Source organism: Typopeltis vanoorti, chromosome 12, assembly GCF_054136105.1.
Source record: "Typopeltis vanoorti isolate ZY-2024b chromosome 12, IOZ_Tvanoo_1.0, whole genome shotgun sequence".
NCBI classification, from domain to species: Eukaryota; Metazoa; Arthropoda; class Arachnida; order Uropygi; family Thelyphonidae; genus Typopeltis; species Typopeltis vanoorti.
Genome location: NC_143560.1, coordinates 122,137,455 through 122,154,024, shown reverse-complemented (window position 1 = coordinate 122,154,024; position 16,570 = coordinate 122,137,455). Strand labels below are relative to the sequence as shown.

General features: G+C 36.5%; 1 protein-coding gene across 8 annotated transcripts in view; it reads right to left on the bottom strand.

Moving 5' to 3' along the window:
• LOC150101192 (transcriptional regulator protein Pur-beta-like) overlaps positions 1 to 16,570 on the bottom strand; it is a 287,353-nt gene that overhangs the window by 97,689 nt on the left and 173,094 nt on the right. For all 8 annotated transcript variants that reach the window (XM_090402259.1, XM_090402260.1, XM_090402262.1 and 5 more), the window contains one exon: positions 3,272 to 3,378. In XM_090402259.1, coding sequence (XP_090258385.1) covers positions 3,272 to 3,378 — 107 coding nt within the window. The remainder of the gene's footprint in view (positions 1 to 3,271; positions 3,379 to 16,570) is intronic.

Genomic DNA, 16,570 nt, shown 5'->3' with positions numbered 1-16,570 from the left:
GAAGAACTAGCAAAAAGAAAGAAAGCTGCATGGCTATCATTCAAATCTTGACATCTCTGCGAAGGCAAAACTATTTAATAGTGACATACTTTCATCACTCACATATGGATCAGAAACATGGAACACGACAAGAAAAGAAGAAGAAACTCTCAGAATAACTCAGCGGGCAATAGAATGCAGGATTTGTAACATCAGCAAAATGGAACATGTTAGGAACACAGAACTAAGAAAGAGATCAGGCATAAAAGATGTGGTAACTGCAGTATATGAAAACAAGATGAGATGGGCAGGTCACATAGCCAGACTCAGGGATAACAGATGGACATATAGAATATTCAACTGGCAACCAAGAATAAAGAGAAAAGCAGGAAGACCACCTACAAGCTGGGAAGATCCACTAGTGAAATTTATGGGTGTAACATGGAAGAGAGAGGCTCAAGATCGAGATTGTTGGAGGCATCTTTGTGACCTGCACTCATGGAGAAATACTGAATGAAACACAGGTCCATCAAGGATCAAGGCAAAGATTTTTGAAAAATTTTCTAGTGTTTTTTCCTTTTTCTTTGGGGAGCAAGGGCCCCCCCTGGTCCCCCTCTGGGTGCACCACTGATGAAGAGAATACATACGTTATAGAGGAATACAAACACAGGAAAGGCTGTATGGCCTAAGCTTAATCGCTATTGAAAAATACATTGGATGTTGGAACTGAAGTAAAAAAACTTCATTTTATGATGATGCGCTAACACAATTCCTAAGGAAAAACAGGAGATTGGAACTTGTGCATAAATAAGTAAAACAAATTCCTTCAGCCCCTCTTGCCGGAAATTATTATTTTTCAATCCAGAAAAATAATAATTTTAAGTGATTACTTTTTCCGATTTCTGTGCATATTATATGGTTGTATTTAAAAATCGAATTAAAAAATTCCAATTATCCTTGTCTCACTGTAGTATTTGCCAATGATAATCTGATCTCATCAAGAAGTGTAAACCCTCTGTGTGTACTTTCCGTATTTAAAATTATATTAACACGTCACGTTCGCATCTGAGTGTCTGCCGTTCCTTTTTTCCCTGGCAGGTACTAGCTTTGAGCGGTCGCATTTTCACAAAGTTTTTCAGTATATTAGTTGCAGCTATTTTCAGGAGAATTTTATATCTAAAATTAACATTTAAGTATCTGGATGGCATCGAGTATCTGAAATGCAATTCAAACTGATTTCAAGTTACACGTTTACTTTTCATAAATTGAGCACTTTCTGTATCCAATGATTATTATAAACAGCTGTAACACAATTTTCAGCTACAACTGAAAATTGAAAGCATATGTTATTCTTAGCTTAATCCTCCCCTTATTAAACTGCAATTACTTGCTTTCGAGGTTATTCGGGAGATAAGTGCATGTGTCACTCCTTTCGTTGAGGAATAACAGAAACAGGAGTAAATAAGTGAAACATGATTGAAAAATCTTCAGGAATGATTTCTTTTTCAAGTTTTCCAATATTTTTACTCTGAATTCCTGTATATTTTATTATTATATTGTGAAAAATATTAATATCAAAGAATCAATTTATTATTATTATTATATAAAAAATTATTATTAGTAGTAGTAATATTAATGATTAATACTATTTACCTCATCCTCCTCAATATAATGATTATTAGTATAGCAATGCTACTTTACTAAGGAATAATTATAGAACAATATGGATTCTTATTGTCTTGCTTGTCCGATAAGAGTTTCCTGTCTGTATATATGTGTTCATTGGACTGATTTGCCTATTTCCAGGAGGAAAAGCCTCTTCAACTGAAGATAAGTTAGTAGGCCTAATACAGAGATGACTGATAAAAATTATGCACCTCATACATTTCTTAATGAACAAATTTTACTCAGATTTGCTATTTGAAACTTTTACAAAAAATTGTCGAACCATTTCAGTTTTCAGTTCAGCTATATTCAGGGCTACAAAGAAAAGTGTCGAAATTACGTATTACAATAACTCGCTGACTTAGCAGAAGTTTTCAGTACAAGAAACTGTCTGCATGGTTCAGTTCCAAATGGATCACTTTTATCATAACATTTCCATAAAGAAGTTATTCCCGAAATGATATTATCAATTCCACTTGGGCTGGATGAAATTTAGTGAAATTTTTAACTTCAGTTGGATTGGAGTTATTGTGACAAAATTTGGTAGAACGAAATGTCTTCTCTACAGATAAATCGCTATCTGAACAATAACACAGCATGTACACTTACATTAAATGTTATAAAATGCAAGAAAATAATTATTATGTTTCAATGACCACTTTCATATGTTGTCTGTATCAGAAGTAACGTCCCGTATTGTTACCGAAGATTTTTAAACAATACTTTGCACGAAAAATTACTTTTCGATGAATTATGGAAGAATTCATCGAAAAATTTTCAGTGAATTGTTTTTTCGACGAATTGCATTTTCAACGAATTGTCGTTCAATGAATTGCCTTTTCGACGAATTGCCATTCGTTAAATTGTCGTTTGATGAATTGATTATTCGGCGAATTGCTGTTTGATGAATTGTCTTTCGATTAACTGTTTTTCAATGAATTTGCCTGTAACCATACAATATTTGCTTAATCTAAATAAATAAATACTACTGCCTCACTCTATAAAAATCTGGGAGATTATCCTCATGAGACTGTAATGATCAAAACTCTCCTGATATGTAAGAACCATTTAGGACATTGGGATATGCCATTTTTAAACTCAGCCTATGTTTGCTTTCCTAAAATTCTGACTGCATGCATGTGCGCATCATATCCTTAGTGACTAAAGCAAAATATTGGTAATAATTTAATAAAAGGTTATTTAATTATCATCCCTAGATTTCCGTTTCTTTCTTGAAGAAAAAGTATGAATGATAATTAGTATCTTGTATCCTTGCCAGTTAGTTAATGCTGCCCTCCCTTCAAAACCTGCTTCAGTGCCTATTGTTCCTCCAATTTCCACGAAATCATATCTTTCAACATTGTGACATCTTTCTGATCTGCATATTACTGACTAAATTAACATCTACATTTCCACATGAAAAATCTTAGGATTCACATTTGGATAATGCCTATTAATAAATGTGGCTTAATGAAGCAGCTTTTTTTTTTTTTTTTTTACAATCATGATTTTAAAATATCTTTGCTTTGACCAGGACTTTTCAGCTGTACTACAAGTACTCATTTAAACAGCATACACTGCATAATGAGTTGATTGAAACAAATAGCTAAATAAAAGATACACATACCTCTGATATGCGCATGTAGATACCCCTGCTGTTTTGGCCAATATCAAAATAGAAATTTTTATTTTCTACACGCATATGCCGTCCCTCAGGTAGCTCTCCTTTAAAGCCTGTATAAAGTAATGGCACACATGTTGAAAGGTCATTTCTATATAACATATGAATATAATTTTGTTGTTTTATTTATTGAGTTAGTTATAAATTTTTACATAGCTATGGCTTTACCTAAGAATTTTTTTTCTTAAGTTGGCTTTCATTTATCAAATGCTAATCCTTTTGCTGTCAAGCATGTTTTTAAACATTTAAATGTAAAAATTAATACAACACAAAACTTACATAAGAATTTTTAATGATAAAGTTTTCTGTAATATTAATTTGTAAATTTAAATGTCTAATTATGTTTAAATGAGTTGAAAATTTTTAACATAATTATAATTAGATTAAAAAAAAAGTTACTAGTGTCAGAAGATAACTGGTAATTAGTTTACGGAATTAACAATGCATATAAAGTATATTAATTAAAGGTAACTTTAATGAATAACTTCTATATTTCGGCAATGTCACATTGCCATCTTCAGGAACATAAAGATATGGTATGTGCACTCAGGAACTAATACAAAGCAAATGAGGAAGAAAGCCAGAAACTAATATTGTTCCTAAAGTCCTAATGGTGCCCTCTTGCGAGCTAATTTGGTAGTCTTGGCAGTTGGGCTGAAGTTCTCATAATGAAAGTCTCCCAAATTTGGAGCAGTTTCATGCATCCAAATTTGTTGATGTTAGGAACGTTTTTTAGAGCTGCTGAAGATTCTTTGAATAATCTTTCGTATTTAAACTTGCTGCAATGAATTATTTTTGTTTTCTTCCAACGAATTTTATGGTGGGTATCCAAGGCATGGTCTGCCAGCCCAGAGCGGCTGTATTGGTGAAACCGGATGTAGTCTTTGTGTTCTGAAATCCTGATATTTGTTGTTCTGCCTGTTTGGCCAAAGTAGGACAATTTGCAGCTGCAAGGGACCTGGTATACACCAGGTAGGTCTAGGGGAAGTGGTTGGTCTTTGGTAGAGCAGATAATGGATGCCAACTTTTTATATGGTCTGTAACAGGAAGTAAGGTCATATTTTTTGAGGATATTGGTTATTTTCTCAGAGGTGCCCTGGATGTAGGGAATGGTGATAGACTTGGTGTAATCTTTATTGTGGAGGGGGGGAGGGGGGTTGTGGTTTACAGGTTTTAGTATTTTTTGGAATTTTTTGGGGTTATAGCCATTGGCTAAGAAAGTGTTGAGGATGTGGTTTAGTTCAATAGTCAGGGCCTTGTCATCTGAGCAGATTAATTTTGCCCTGTTATATAGTGTTTTTATCACCCCATATTGTTGTGAGGGGGGGTAGTGGGATTGCTGGTGAATGTATCTGCCAGTGTGGGTGGGTTTTCTGTAAACAGAGAAAACCAAAGATCCATCAAGCTAGCGGGTGATTAAAGTGTCTAGGAAGGGGAGGGTGTTGTTTTCCTCTTTTTCTAAGGTGAACTGGACTCTGGGGTGTTGATTGTTTAAGTGTGCTAGGAAGGAGTGGAGTGTGTCTGAGCCATGTGGCCAAATAGCAAACACATCATCCACATAACGAAGCCAAATAGTGGGTTTTTGTGGGGCGGAGTTTAAGGCTTTCTCTTCAAATGTCTCCATAAAGAAATTGGCCAAGGGTGGGGAAAGTGGTGAACCCATGGCTGTCCCCTCTATCTGTTTGAAGAACTTTCCTTGCCAAACGAAATAGCCTGAGTTCATTGTGAACTGAAATAGGGCTGAGATATTGGGAGGAAACTTGGCTTGGATGAGCTCAAGGGTTTCTTTCAGTGGGACATTAGTGAATAGGGAGGAGACGTCAAAACTGACCATTATGTCAGTGTGTTGGAATGTGAGGTTTTCTATACTGGCTTTAAAGTGGGCTGAGTTTTTTATGTGTGATGGTGTGTTGCCAGTGTAGTGTGTGAGCGTTTTGGCTAAATGTTTGGCTAATTTATATGTGGAGGAATCAATGCCATCCACTATGGGACGCAATGGCACATTTTGTTTATGTATTTTTGGGAGTCCATATAATCGGGGGGGGTCTAGAGTTATAAGGTTTAAGTTTGTTGGTGACTTCCACAGGCCAAGAAGTGACTTTCTTAAGTTATCGAGGCAAATAAATCGTCTGACGTTCCTAAAACGCTGCCGGGATAACAAAGTGATTCCTTATTGTGTCAAATTGAAGCACCGTTTCACTTCCGAGAAAGCTCTACGCATTTATAACCACACTAGCTTCACCCTGTTAAGAGAACAAATTACCGCGACGCGCGTTCTCCTTGCCGATGAAAACAAAACCTTACGGGCGCTAGAGGAAGAGCTATCGAATACACTCGGCCTTGATCTATGGTCTATACTTCATGACATCTCATGCGCATCGGCAAGAAAGGAATTCGAAAAAATACGTAGTCGGCACGTGAAAAAATACGAAAACCTGACAAAGACTTCTACTTCCATACCTCAGCCACCACTCAACACTAGTCAACCTCTCGTCGGCAGTTTTAAAGCCTGAAGCACTCACAGAACTTTCACGTGGTCACAATTTCGCCCTAGCTCCTAAAAGGATACCTGCTGAAGAAATCATGATCCAAATAGAGCGTGGAATTCGCAACCTACCTAACCATATCGCCAACAACGTGAGACTGGATGTAGTCGGTGTTCTCACTAAAGCCAAACTTCCAAAATCCAACTTATCCAAAAACGAATATACAGCCCTACAAGAATTGAAAAACAACAAAAAAAAATAGTAATCACCAAAGCTGATAAGGGAAGCGCCACTGTGGTACTCAATCAAAAAGACTACAAAGGTAAGTTAAATTCTTTAGTACTAGACCGTACTACTTACCTCCCCATTGAATATAATCTGACCAGCTCTCAGATTAGAACTATCCACAGACTCCTTAAGAAAGTCACTTCTTGGCCTGTGGAAGTAACCAACAAACTTAAACCTTATAACTCTAAACCCCCCCGATTATATGGACTCCCAAAAATACATAAACAAAATGTGCCATTGCGTCCCATAGTGGATGGCATTGATTCCTCCACATATAAATTAGCCAAACATTTAGCCAAAACGCTCACACACTACAATGGCAACACACCATCACACATAAAAAACTCAGCCCACTTTAAAGCCAGTATAGAAAACCTCACACTCCAACATACTGACATAATGGTCAGTTTTGATGTCTCCTCCCTATTCACTAATGTCCCACTGAAAGAAACCCTTGAGCTCATCCAAGCCAAGTTTCCTCCCGATATCTCAGCCCTATTTCAGTTCACAATGAACTCAGGCTATTTCGTTTGGCAAGGAAAGTTCTACAAACAGATAGAGGGGACAGCCATGGATTCACCACTTTCCCCACCCTTGGCCAATTTCTTTATGGAGACATTTGAAGAGAAAGCCTTAAACTCCGCCCCACAAAAACCCACTATTTGGCTTCGTTATGTGGATGATGTGTTTGCTATTTGGCCACATGGCTCAGACACACTCCACTCCTTCCTAGCACACTTAAACAACCAACACCCCAGAGTCCAGTTCACCTTAGAAAAAGAGGAAAACAACACCCTCCCCTTCCTAGACACTTTAATCACCCGCCAGCTTGATGGATCTTTGGTTTTCTCTGTTTACAGAAAACCCACCCACACTGGCAGATACATTCACCAGCAATCCCACTACCCCCCCTCACAACAATATGGGGTGATAAAAACACTATATAACAGGGCAAAATGAATCTGCTCAGATGACAAGGCCCTGACTATTGAACTAAACCACATCCTCAACACTTTCTTAGCCAATGGCTATAACCCCAAAAAATACTAAAACCTGTAAACCACAACCCCCCTCCCCCTCCACAATAAAGATTACACCAAGTCTATCACCATCCCCTACATCCAGGGCACCTCTGAGAAAATAACCAATATCCTCAAAAAATATGACCTTACTTCCTGTTACAGACCATATAAAAAGTTGGCATCCATTATCCGCTCTACCAAAGACCAACCACTTCCCCTAGACCTACCTGGTGTATAACAGGTCCCTTGCAGCTGCAAATTGTCCTACTTTGGCCAAACAGGCAGAACAACAAATATCAGGATTTCAGAACACCAAGACTACATCCGGTTTCACCAATACAGCCGCTCTGGGCTGGCAGACCATGCCTTGGATACCCACCATAAAATTCGTTGGAAGAAAACAAAAATAATTCATTGCAGCAAGTTTAAATACGAAAGATTATTCAAAGAATCTTCAGCAGCTCTAAAAAACGTTCCTAACCTCAACAAATTTGGATGCATGAAAGTGCCCCAAATTTAGGAGACTTTCATTATGAGAACTTCAGCCCAACTGCCAAGACTACCAAATTAGCCCGCAAGAGGGCACCATTAGGACTTTAGGAACAATATTAGTTTCTGGCTTTCTTCCTCATTTGCTTTGTATTAGTTCCTGAGTGCATATACCATATCTTTATGTTTCTGAAGATGGCAATGTGACATTGCCGAAATATAGAAGTTATTCATTAAAGTTACCTTTAATTAATATACTTTATATGCGTTGTTAATTCCGTAAACTAATTACCAGTTATGTCTAACCAACGTATAAATCTTGCTACTAGTGTAAGAAGAGGTTTAGAATTATGACTGTCTTAACACAGAACTTATGTTTCTATGTACGTGCCAATTATTCTATGTACCTTTTATAGAAATGAAAGTAAAGTTCATGAGAGTCAATTATATTTTACTAAAAATGCAAGACTGTATTGTTTCCATCTTTCCCATAATGTATAGCATATATATGGTCAGTTCCTCTTAGGATATCATTTATGGATGTCTGATTATAGAAGACTGAATACTTGAAGAATTTAAAAATTAGCATTAAAAGAAGACTATGGAACATTTTCATGAAAAGCTAAAGAAATATATAAATTTAAAGTACATTAAAACTGAAATAAGAACTGGATTAGAGACAGATGCTGAAAGTTTTTCCACTTGATTATACTATAAATTAAAGATGCCAAGTAACTGGTATCTTTCTGGCTCCCATTGATGAGACCACCGATTTAAACAAAGGCCAAAATCGTCTGGGTAGTGACCCTTCCCACAATGTACCACATTATATATTTGCACAAGTTGCCCAGTCATGAAGTTACTTCATGCACAAACTTTGTTTGCTTACACTTGGATAAAGGATTAAACCAAGAATATAATTTCTTGGCATCTTTAATTTATTGAAATAATAAATCTAAAATCCAAAATTGTTGAAAGTTTATTTTTCACTTGGTTAGAGTATAATAAATTTAGTTTAATCCTTTATCCAAGTGTGAGCAAACAATAAAGTTTGCGCCTGAAAGTATCTTCAGGACTGGAGTAAGGTGGTACAACACCAGGCAACTCGTTGCAAAGGTGGAGCAAGCTACCACCCTGAAAATACTTTCAGGTGCAAACTTTATTGTTTTCTCACACTTGGATAAAGGATTAAACTAAATTTATTATACTCTAACCAAGTGAAAAATAAACTTTCAACAACTTTCTCTAAATCCAGAGTAATTTTATTAAAAAAGGGTGGCACACCATTTGGCAATTTCTATAGGTAGAGATGACCTGCTAATGCTTCTACCTGGTATCTCCACACTTGGGCCTGGCTCCCACTGAAGAGACCTCAATAAAGGTCGAAACTAGTCTGGGTAGTGGCCCTTCCTTTAATGCATAACATTAGACATATCCGCAAGGAGATGTGTTTTGCATTATAGGAGATACTGAGATAGGAGTGTTGGTATATTTTGCTCCACCTTTGCAACGAGTTGACCTGGTGTTGTACCACCTTACCCCAGTCCTGAAGATACTTTCAGGCGCAAACTTTGTTGTTTGCTCACACTTGGATAAAGGATTAAACTAAATTTATTAAAATCCAAAATGTTCTAAAATTTACAGTGACCACTTTTCCTGGGTCTATCATCCAAGTGAGGAAGTTGCTGTGACAGATGCAAAAGGAACAAGTGTGAGAATAGATTATGATTATGAAATGGAAGTGCTTAAGATATTTCCAATATTTGCTGTTGGATCAGATAGGTTATCAGCTTGAAAATTAGGAGAATATGCAAAGGAATTGGCATTGCTTCTGACTGGGCTGTTTAGTTTGCTTAATTTGTAAATACCTAGTCTAGCCATAAATACTGTTACAGTTCTCTATAAAATTTAATTATGTTCTGGGTGAATCTCAATACTTCAGTCAAATTGCAGAATGAAGAAAGATTAAAAAAATGTGTAATTCTTCATCTAAATCACATAACAACATGAAAATAAACCAATATTCATTTATTTATGAATAAATATATACGTATAGAAACTTTGAAAGCTTCGAAAACTGACTGTAGAGCTTATGAGAATATAATCATTAGCATCAGAGTTGTCTTAGCTTGCACTACTTAAAAAACATGAGCATTGTTGAGGCATCCGTATATTTGCATTTTTTTATAAGTTCTTTTGATTAGAGCACATAGAGATAGTGGACCGACATTTGTTCAGGCAACAAAATTCATGAAGTGCAGCAAGCACTGCAATTGTTTAGGTAGTACGGCTTCATGAGCAACGCACTTTGGGGCAAGGTTAGTGCCATCACTGTGGATGGTATTAACAAACAGAATGAAGGAAAAATACTGTGTCCATCTTTTTAAATCCTCCCAGCACCTGCCAAGTTGCATGATATGCAAATTTCATACATTTAGTGTTTACAATGCCCCCAGTGGTGAAGTTTGGAATTACTTTTTTTTTTCTGAGATATCGCTTCCACATGATGCACAATGTATGACTGCAAAGTCTGTTAGCATTCAGCTCACTGGATGGTGCTCCACAAGGCCTTAAGCAGGGATACTTTAATTTATAATTACTCTGTATAAGTGCTGTGTAATGGCAAGTATGTAATGAAAAAGAAGGAACCTGGTTTTTTTGAGAATGGAAGAAAGCAGTGCTTAGGAAAAACAGTTTGAGGAAGACTTTTCAAAGAACAGGAAGAAGTGGAAGGAAGAAAAGGATGAGAAGTTGGTTTGGCAGGTTTGAAGCTGGAAAGCGAATGAATATTGCTCGTGTGTTTACAGGTTTAATGAAATATCAAGGGATGGTGGTTGCCCATTCAGCAGAAGAGAACCTAAGAAAATACCTGCAGAAGAGGCATGTCACAGAAAGTGTGTGAGAGAAAGAGAGAGCAAGAGAGAGAGGGGGGGGGCATTAATGAACCAGACTGCTTCTTCTGGCTACCCCAAATGTGAAAACAGTATTTAAACTAGTGCAAATTTTCTGAAGGCAGACAAGGCATAGATGTGATATGCTCATGCTATATAAAAGAGGTGTAAATTGTATTTACTGAAATTGAAAAGAATTGTCCTTGCCTTTCTGGGATATAGCAAAGAGGTTAGTATGAGTTATCAAGCATCTTGTTGCTTGAAATTTTCAGCTCTGTTTGTCAAATGACAAAGAGAAATGGAATGCACACCATCAGTATAACTATGGATAGGATTCGATGTTAATGAGGAAAGCTGATTCATATGAGGAAGAGTGTAGGCAGACCCCTAGGGTAACCTACACTATTGAAGAACTGAAAAAAGGGAGCAATCCACCACAATATGTAGGGAATGACTAGAGAGGAAGATGGCTATCTAAGTGAAAAGAGTGAGTGGTAGAACATAAGATGACAGTCTGGTAAGCAGACTTTTGTGCAAAACCTGGTCAAAATTGTTCTGAAATGTTAAAGGCATTTCAAAGGGTTGAAGAAACTCATGTTTCTTCAACCCTTTCCATCTTGTTCAAAAGTGTTTGATGTTGGAGAAGTAATCTGGGATGGTTCAAGAGCAGCAGAATTCATACTGGTGATCACTGAATAATTGTGGAGTAAGTGGTAATGAAGTATACTGATGACTTACTGTGAGGCAATAATTTGATGGCTGAATTTATCTCCCTTTTTTTCTTCTTCTTTTTGAAAAGGCTGAATACAGGCTTACTTTCATGTTCTAGAAGAGATGCCAGAAGAATATGAAACATAGTATAAATGATATAGGATGAGAATTAATTCTGGAGTTCAGGTTTTGTGCATAACTGAGGAGAGATTAGAACAAGGAGACGAGATGGTATCTAAGCTATTCAAGATTCTTCTGATATCTTTCATGAAAGAGCATAGGAGTCATTCTTATTCATATCATTCTTCTTCTCTCACCTTACTATATTTGGTAAGGTGAGAGAAGAAGAATGATAGCCTCGTGTTTGGGTGATGTTACAACATTTGGATGTGAGAAGTGGTGTATGTACAGCTTCCCTACCATAAAAACTAAGACTATGTAGCTCTAAGGATGGTAAAGAAGAACATCAAAGTACAAAATTTCTTTACCACCCTTTGGTTCTCTGGTACTAGTTTCCAGGAGTCCTTCTGTGCATTGGGTAGAGATCTTGAATAGTGATAGTAGGAGTAATACAGGCAGTGGACTCGTGGCTGTTTGGTGTGAGGTAGAGATTAACAGGAGGATAAAATACATGGTTGCTTGCTATTAAAGCATGACAGAATTATTTTGGATTGTCTTTAGCCTGCTCTATTACAATAGTGCAGGCTAAAAGAAACTGCAAGATCAGTTTCTTTTCATACACACCCTTAGATTTCCAGTTGAAACTCTTTAACCTGCAAATTATAACTTTCTTAATTGACATTACCCTTAATTACACAGTATTCCTTCTACATCATCTTTTTCTTAAGAATCTCTTGCTTAATAAGGCTGCACATTTTTAAGAAGGAACAGGTTGGATAAAGGCTAATTTCCAAGCATTTGCATACAAATATCAAATTATCGACCTGCTGCTTTCACTTTAAAGTACTTAAGAAATCATAACACTCGACTTCTACATTACAAGGAAAGTGTTCAATTAATAAATGACTGCCAAATCACTGACACAGATCAACAGGAGGTCTTCTTGCGCATGTCCCCAACTTTGGACAAATGCCATAGAAAAGTCTAAAGAAAGTCAAATGGTTATTCTTAATACCTCCAGAGAGAAATCTGCAACCCAGTTGAAAATGTCAGCAGACAGATAATACCATGGCAGATGAATATTTATCCACAAACTGTGAAATTAATGGTAGATTCCAAAGCCTTCATTCCTTTTCCTGCTTTCTTCTTATTGTAGATAATGGCCTTCTCTAGTCAGCTGTAAATAAAATACACAGCTGTGAAGATGATAGTACATTGCACCCTCCTTACTAAACAAATAAAGAAGTCTTCTTACCATCCTATCACAAAAACTGTTTTTTTTTTTCTGGGTCTTACTTTTGTTAATGCACAATTTTTCTACACAAGACAAAATTTCTCCTGGGATAACTCAAACCTCCAACCTTTCTCGGCAGAAACATATCACATAATGCCTCTTCATCATCCAAGAAATGAGATTTCTGCCCATCCTTTCTCCAAGTCTTACTAAAGTAATACTTGGAGCAAGAAAAAAAGTTGTTCAGAGTAAACTCTAAAAACCATTCTCTAAATAAATCTCAAATCTACAGCCACATTTGTTGTCAGGTCCCTAAGACCTCCCAAAAATTCTTTACTCCATGTTCTTTCATACAGATGTTCAGGATTTGTTTCCTTTTCTGCAGATATGCCAATGGTCTCTTAAATGCAGCCAATCTCAAGTAGAGTGATTTAGGTAAATTTCAAACTGAGAAACTGGACAATGAGATTCATGCCTATAGTCTTATTAGAATTTCTAGAAGGAAGAAACACAGGAATTTTTTGAGTGATCAAAGAGGGCAGATATAAAGAAAAAGGAAAAAGCTGGTTCAAAAACAGTTTGAAAAACTTGGGAGTAAAGGAGAGAGTTAATAACAATAAGTATCTGCTAGATCTATGGATGTAGATAAGCCATACTAATCATTAATAACACCACTGTTCCGATATAATCTTTCTAGAGTAGCTTTTCTATTTTCATTTATTTTGTTCTGGACAAGAAGTAACACCTTCCCAATATGATTCTAGGGATATAGTATTTTTGTTGCTTTCATTAAAAAGGATTAATGTCATTATTAGCACCATCTTCAAAACAGATGCAACATTTTTTATTCTGTCTAACAAAAACGTTCAATGCTATCTATTGGAGTATGTTAATCTCAATCACAATAAACTTATAAATCTGTAGTATATCAAGCAATAGAGATGGGTTATAAGTTAGCTAATCCAGAAAGCTTGCTTAGAGACCAAACATGGTGCTTTTCTCCAAGTCACTTTAGGAATCCCCTCCAAATAAGAAAGGGAGGGGATTAAAATTGTTTACTGTGTACCATGCAGTGATAAAATGAGATGAAAGAAGTTAAATGAAAGAAACGAAAGAAGTTAAATGAAATCAGTTACAAAAAATAACTGAGCATTACTAATAAAATTTATGGTAGCTGAAAATTTATATAAAATTACTAATACAAAATGCATTGTTTAATGATGCCATGCAAGTAATTTAAGCTACAATGGAAGGTCACAAGGTAAGAACAGTTTTTTTGTTTGCTGTATGTAACATGAAAGTGAGGAGAGAAGTTCAGAATTCGTGAAGATAAAACACATATACGAGGGTGGTCTGAAAAGTTCTCAGCCTAACAATGAAAAAACTAATTTATAACTTCAAAATTATTTTTATTTTTTAACATAATCTCCCTTAAGACTAATACATTTATTCCAGCAATCCTCCAGCGCCATTATCCCATCTCTGTAGTGGTTCTCAGTAAGATCTGAAAAATACCCCTCTACAGCTGCAATCACCTCATGATTTGAAGAAAAATGCTGACCCGCGAGGAAGAGTTTTAGGAAGAGACAGAAGTCAGAGGGAGCCAAATCTGGGGAATATGGTGGATGTTCCAACAATTCATAGTGCAGATCCCTTAATTTTCCCATTGCCAAAACACCTTTGTGGGTAGGTGCATTGTCCTGATGAAAGATAATTTTTTTTCTTCTGCAAACAGGGTCTTTTCTCACGAATTTTTTCGTCTAGTCTGGTTAAAAGATTGGACTAATATTCCCCAGTTATTGTTTTACCCTTTTCAAGATAATTAATAAACAAAATGCCTTTAGCATCCCAAAACACTGATGACATGACCTTTCCTGCTGATGGAACCGACTTTGTTTTCTTTGGGGCTGAACAATTGGCTTCTGTCCACTGTTTTGACTGCTGTTTGGATTCTGGTGTGTAATGGTGAATCCAAATCTCACCCATAGTAATAAATCGATGCAAAAAATCAGTTTTACTCTTGTTAAAATGCTCCAAGCACTGTTCAGAGATTTTCATGTGATTGCGTTTTTGATCTGCTGTGAGCAAGTGTGGCACCCATCTTGTGCAAAGCTTTTTCCTTTGCAATTCTTCATGCAATATATATCCTACATGTTCTTTTGAAATGCCTACAGTCTCAGCAATTTCACACACTTTGACCCTCTGGTCATCCAATACCATATCATGCACTTGATCAATGATTTCTAGTGTTGTTACACTTTTTGAACGTCCCTCACATGGATCATCTTCAAGGCTAGTACGGCCAAGCTTAAACTCGGCAGTCCATTTCTTAATTGTCAAAAAGGAAGAAGAGTGCCCATAAACTTTTATGAACTTAGAATGAATTTCTTTTGGCATTAAACCTTCTTTTACAAAGAATTTTATAACCATACGATACTCAATTTTATTCATTTCAAGGGATACAGACAACACTTTTGCTTAAGACAGCTGTACATAAAAAACTACCTGATAGAATGACTTGCAATTTCACATGGATGCTTATGACAGATGTACCACCATGGTGTTGCCATCAATGATCGAGGCTGAGAACTTTTCGTGTATATATATACACACACACACATATATATATATATATACATATATATATACACATACACACATATTATCTTTACAAATCTTGAACCTACATATGTTTATTTTTTTATCATTCTTCCACTCACCTCCCCCCCCCCAAAAAACATGGTTGCAAACATATCATATACATTTGTAGCTGCCATAGTGCAAGTGGAAGAATAGTGAAACATTGCACCCTTTGATTGGAAAAGACCTGGGTTCAAAAACCCAAATAAGGATTCCCCTCATCATGATGAGAGGAATCCTTATGTTGGCTTTTTCAGTTGAAAGCAAGTTAGCCGATCTCATACGGTGGAAGCAGGGTTTTTTCTTCTGGAAACTCAGGTTTTTCATCCCACATACAGACAAATCGACCTTCAGAACACATGCAAAACAGCATACCCTTCGATTGGAAAAGACCTGGATTCGATTCTCGTCATTACAATGGGAATCATTATATGGGCTTTTTCAGGTGAAGGTGAGTTAGCCGATCTCATACAGTGGTAGCAGGGTTTTTCCTCCCAGAAACTTGGGTTTTTCATCCTGCATACAGACAAATTGGCCTTCAGAACACATGCAATTTAGAGACAAAAAATACTGTTGTTGATGATGATGGGCAGTAAAGGGCATTGATGGTAGTAATGTCATAGTTGGAGGATTAAGTAGTAGTGCAGAGAATGAGATGTATTTAGCGACGTAGAGTAGTGTGCCCTCCCACAATGAGTCCTTGGATTCCCTGGAGGTGTCACATAATAATAATAATATTACATTAGTCCCATGAGTGAGCTAAAAGTTAAGACAAATCAAAAACCCTGTTTGGAAAGCAAACATGAATCTTTTTCAAACTACTTTAGGTTTCTAATTAGCACAGTGGTGGTTTCACACCAGACAATGAAATTCATCTCTTACTTAAAGATATTCATAAATGTCTGTGCCCAAGAGTGGAATTCAAATCCAGAGGCTGTTGGTATGCTAACCATATAGCCAGGTAATAATAATAATAATAATATATACACACACACACACACACATATATATACATTTTGTATTTTTAATTTATTTTTTACATAGTCTAGAAACCCTGCTCTGAAGAACAAACATGAAAAAACTTTTCAAGCAACTATAATAAATTTAGTTTAATCCTTTATCCAAGTGTGAGCAAACAAAGTTTGCGCCTGAAAGTATCTTCAGGACTGGGGTAAGGTGGTACAACACCAGGGCAACTCGTTGCAAAGGTGGAGCAAGCTACCAACACTCCTGTCTCAGTATCTCCTATAATGCAAAACACATCTCCTTGCAGATATGTCTAATGTTATGCATTAAGGGAAGGGCCACGACCCAGACTAGTTTCGACCTTTATTGAGGTCTCTTCAGTGGGAGCCAGGCCCAAG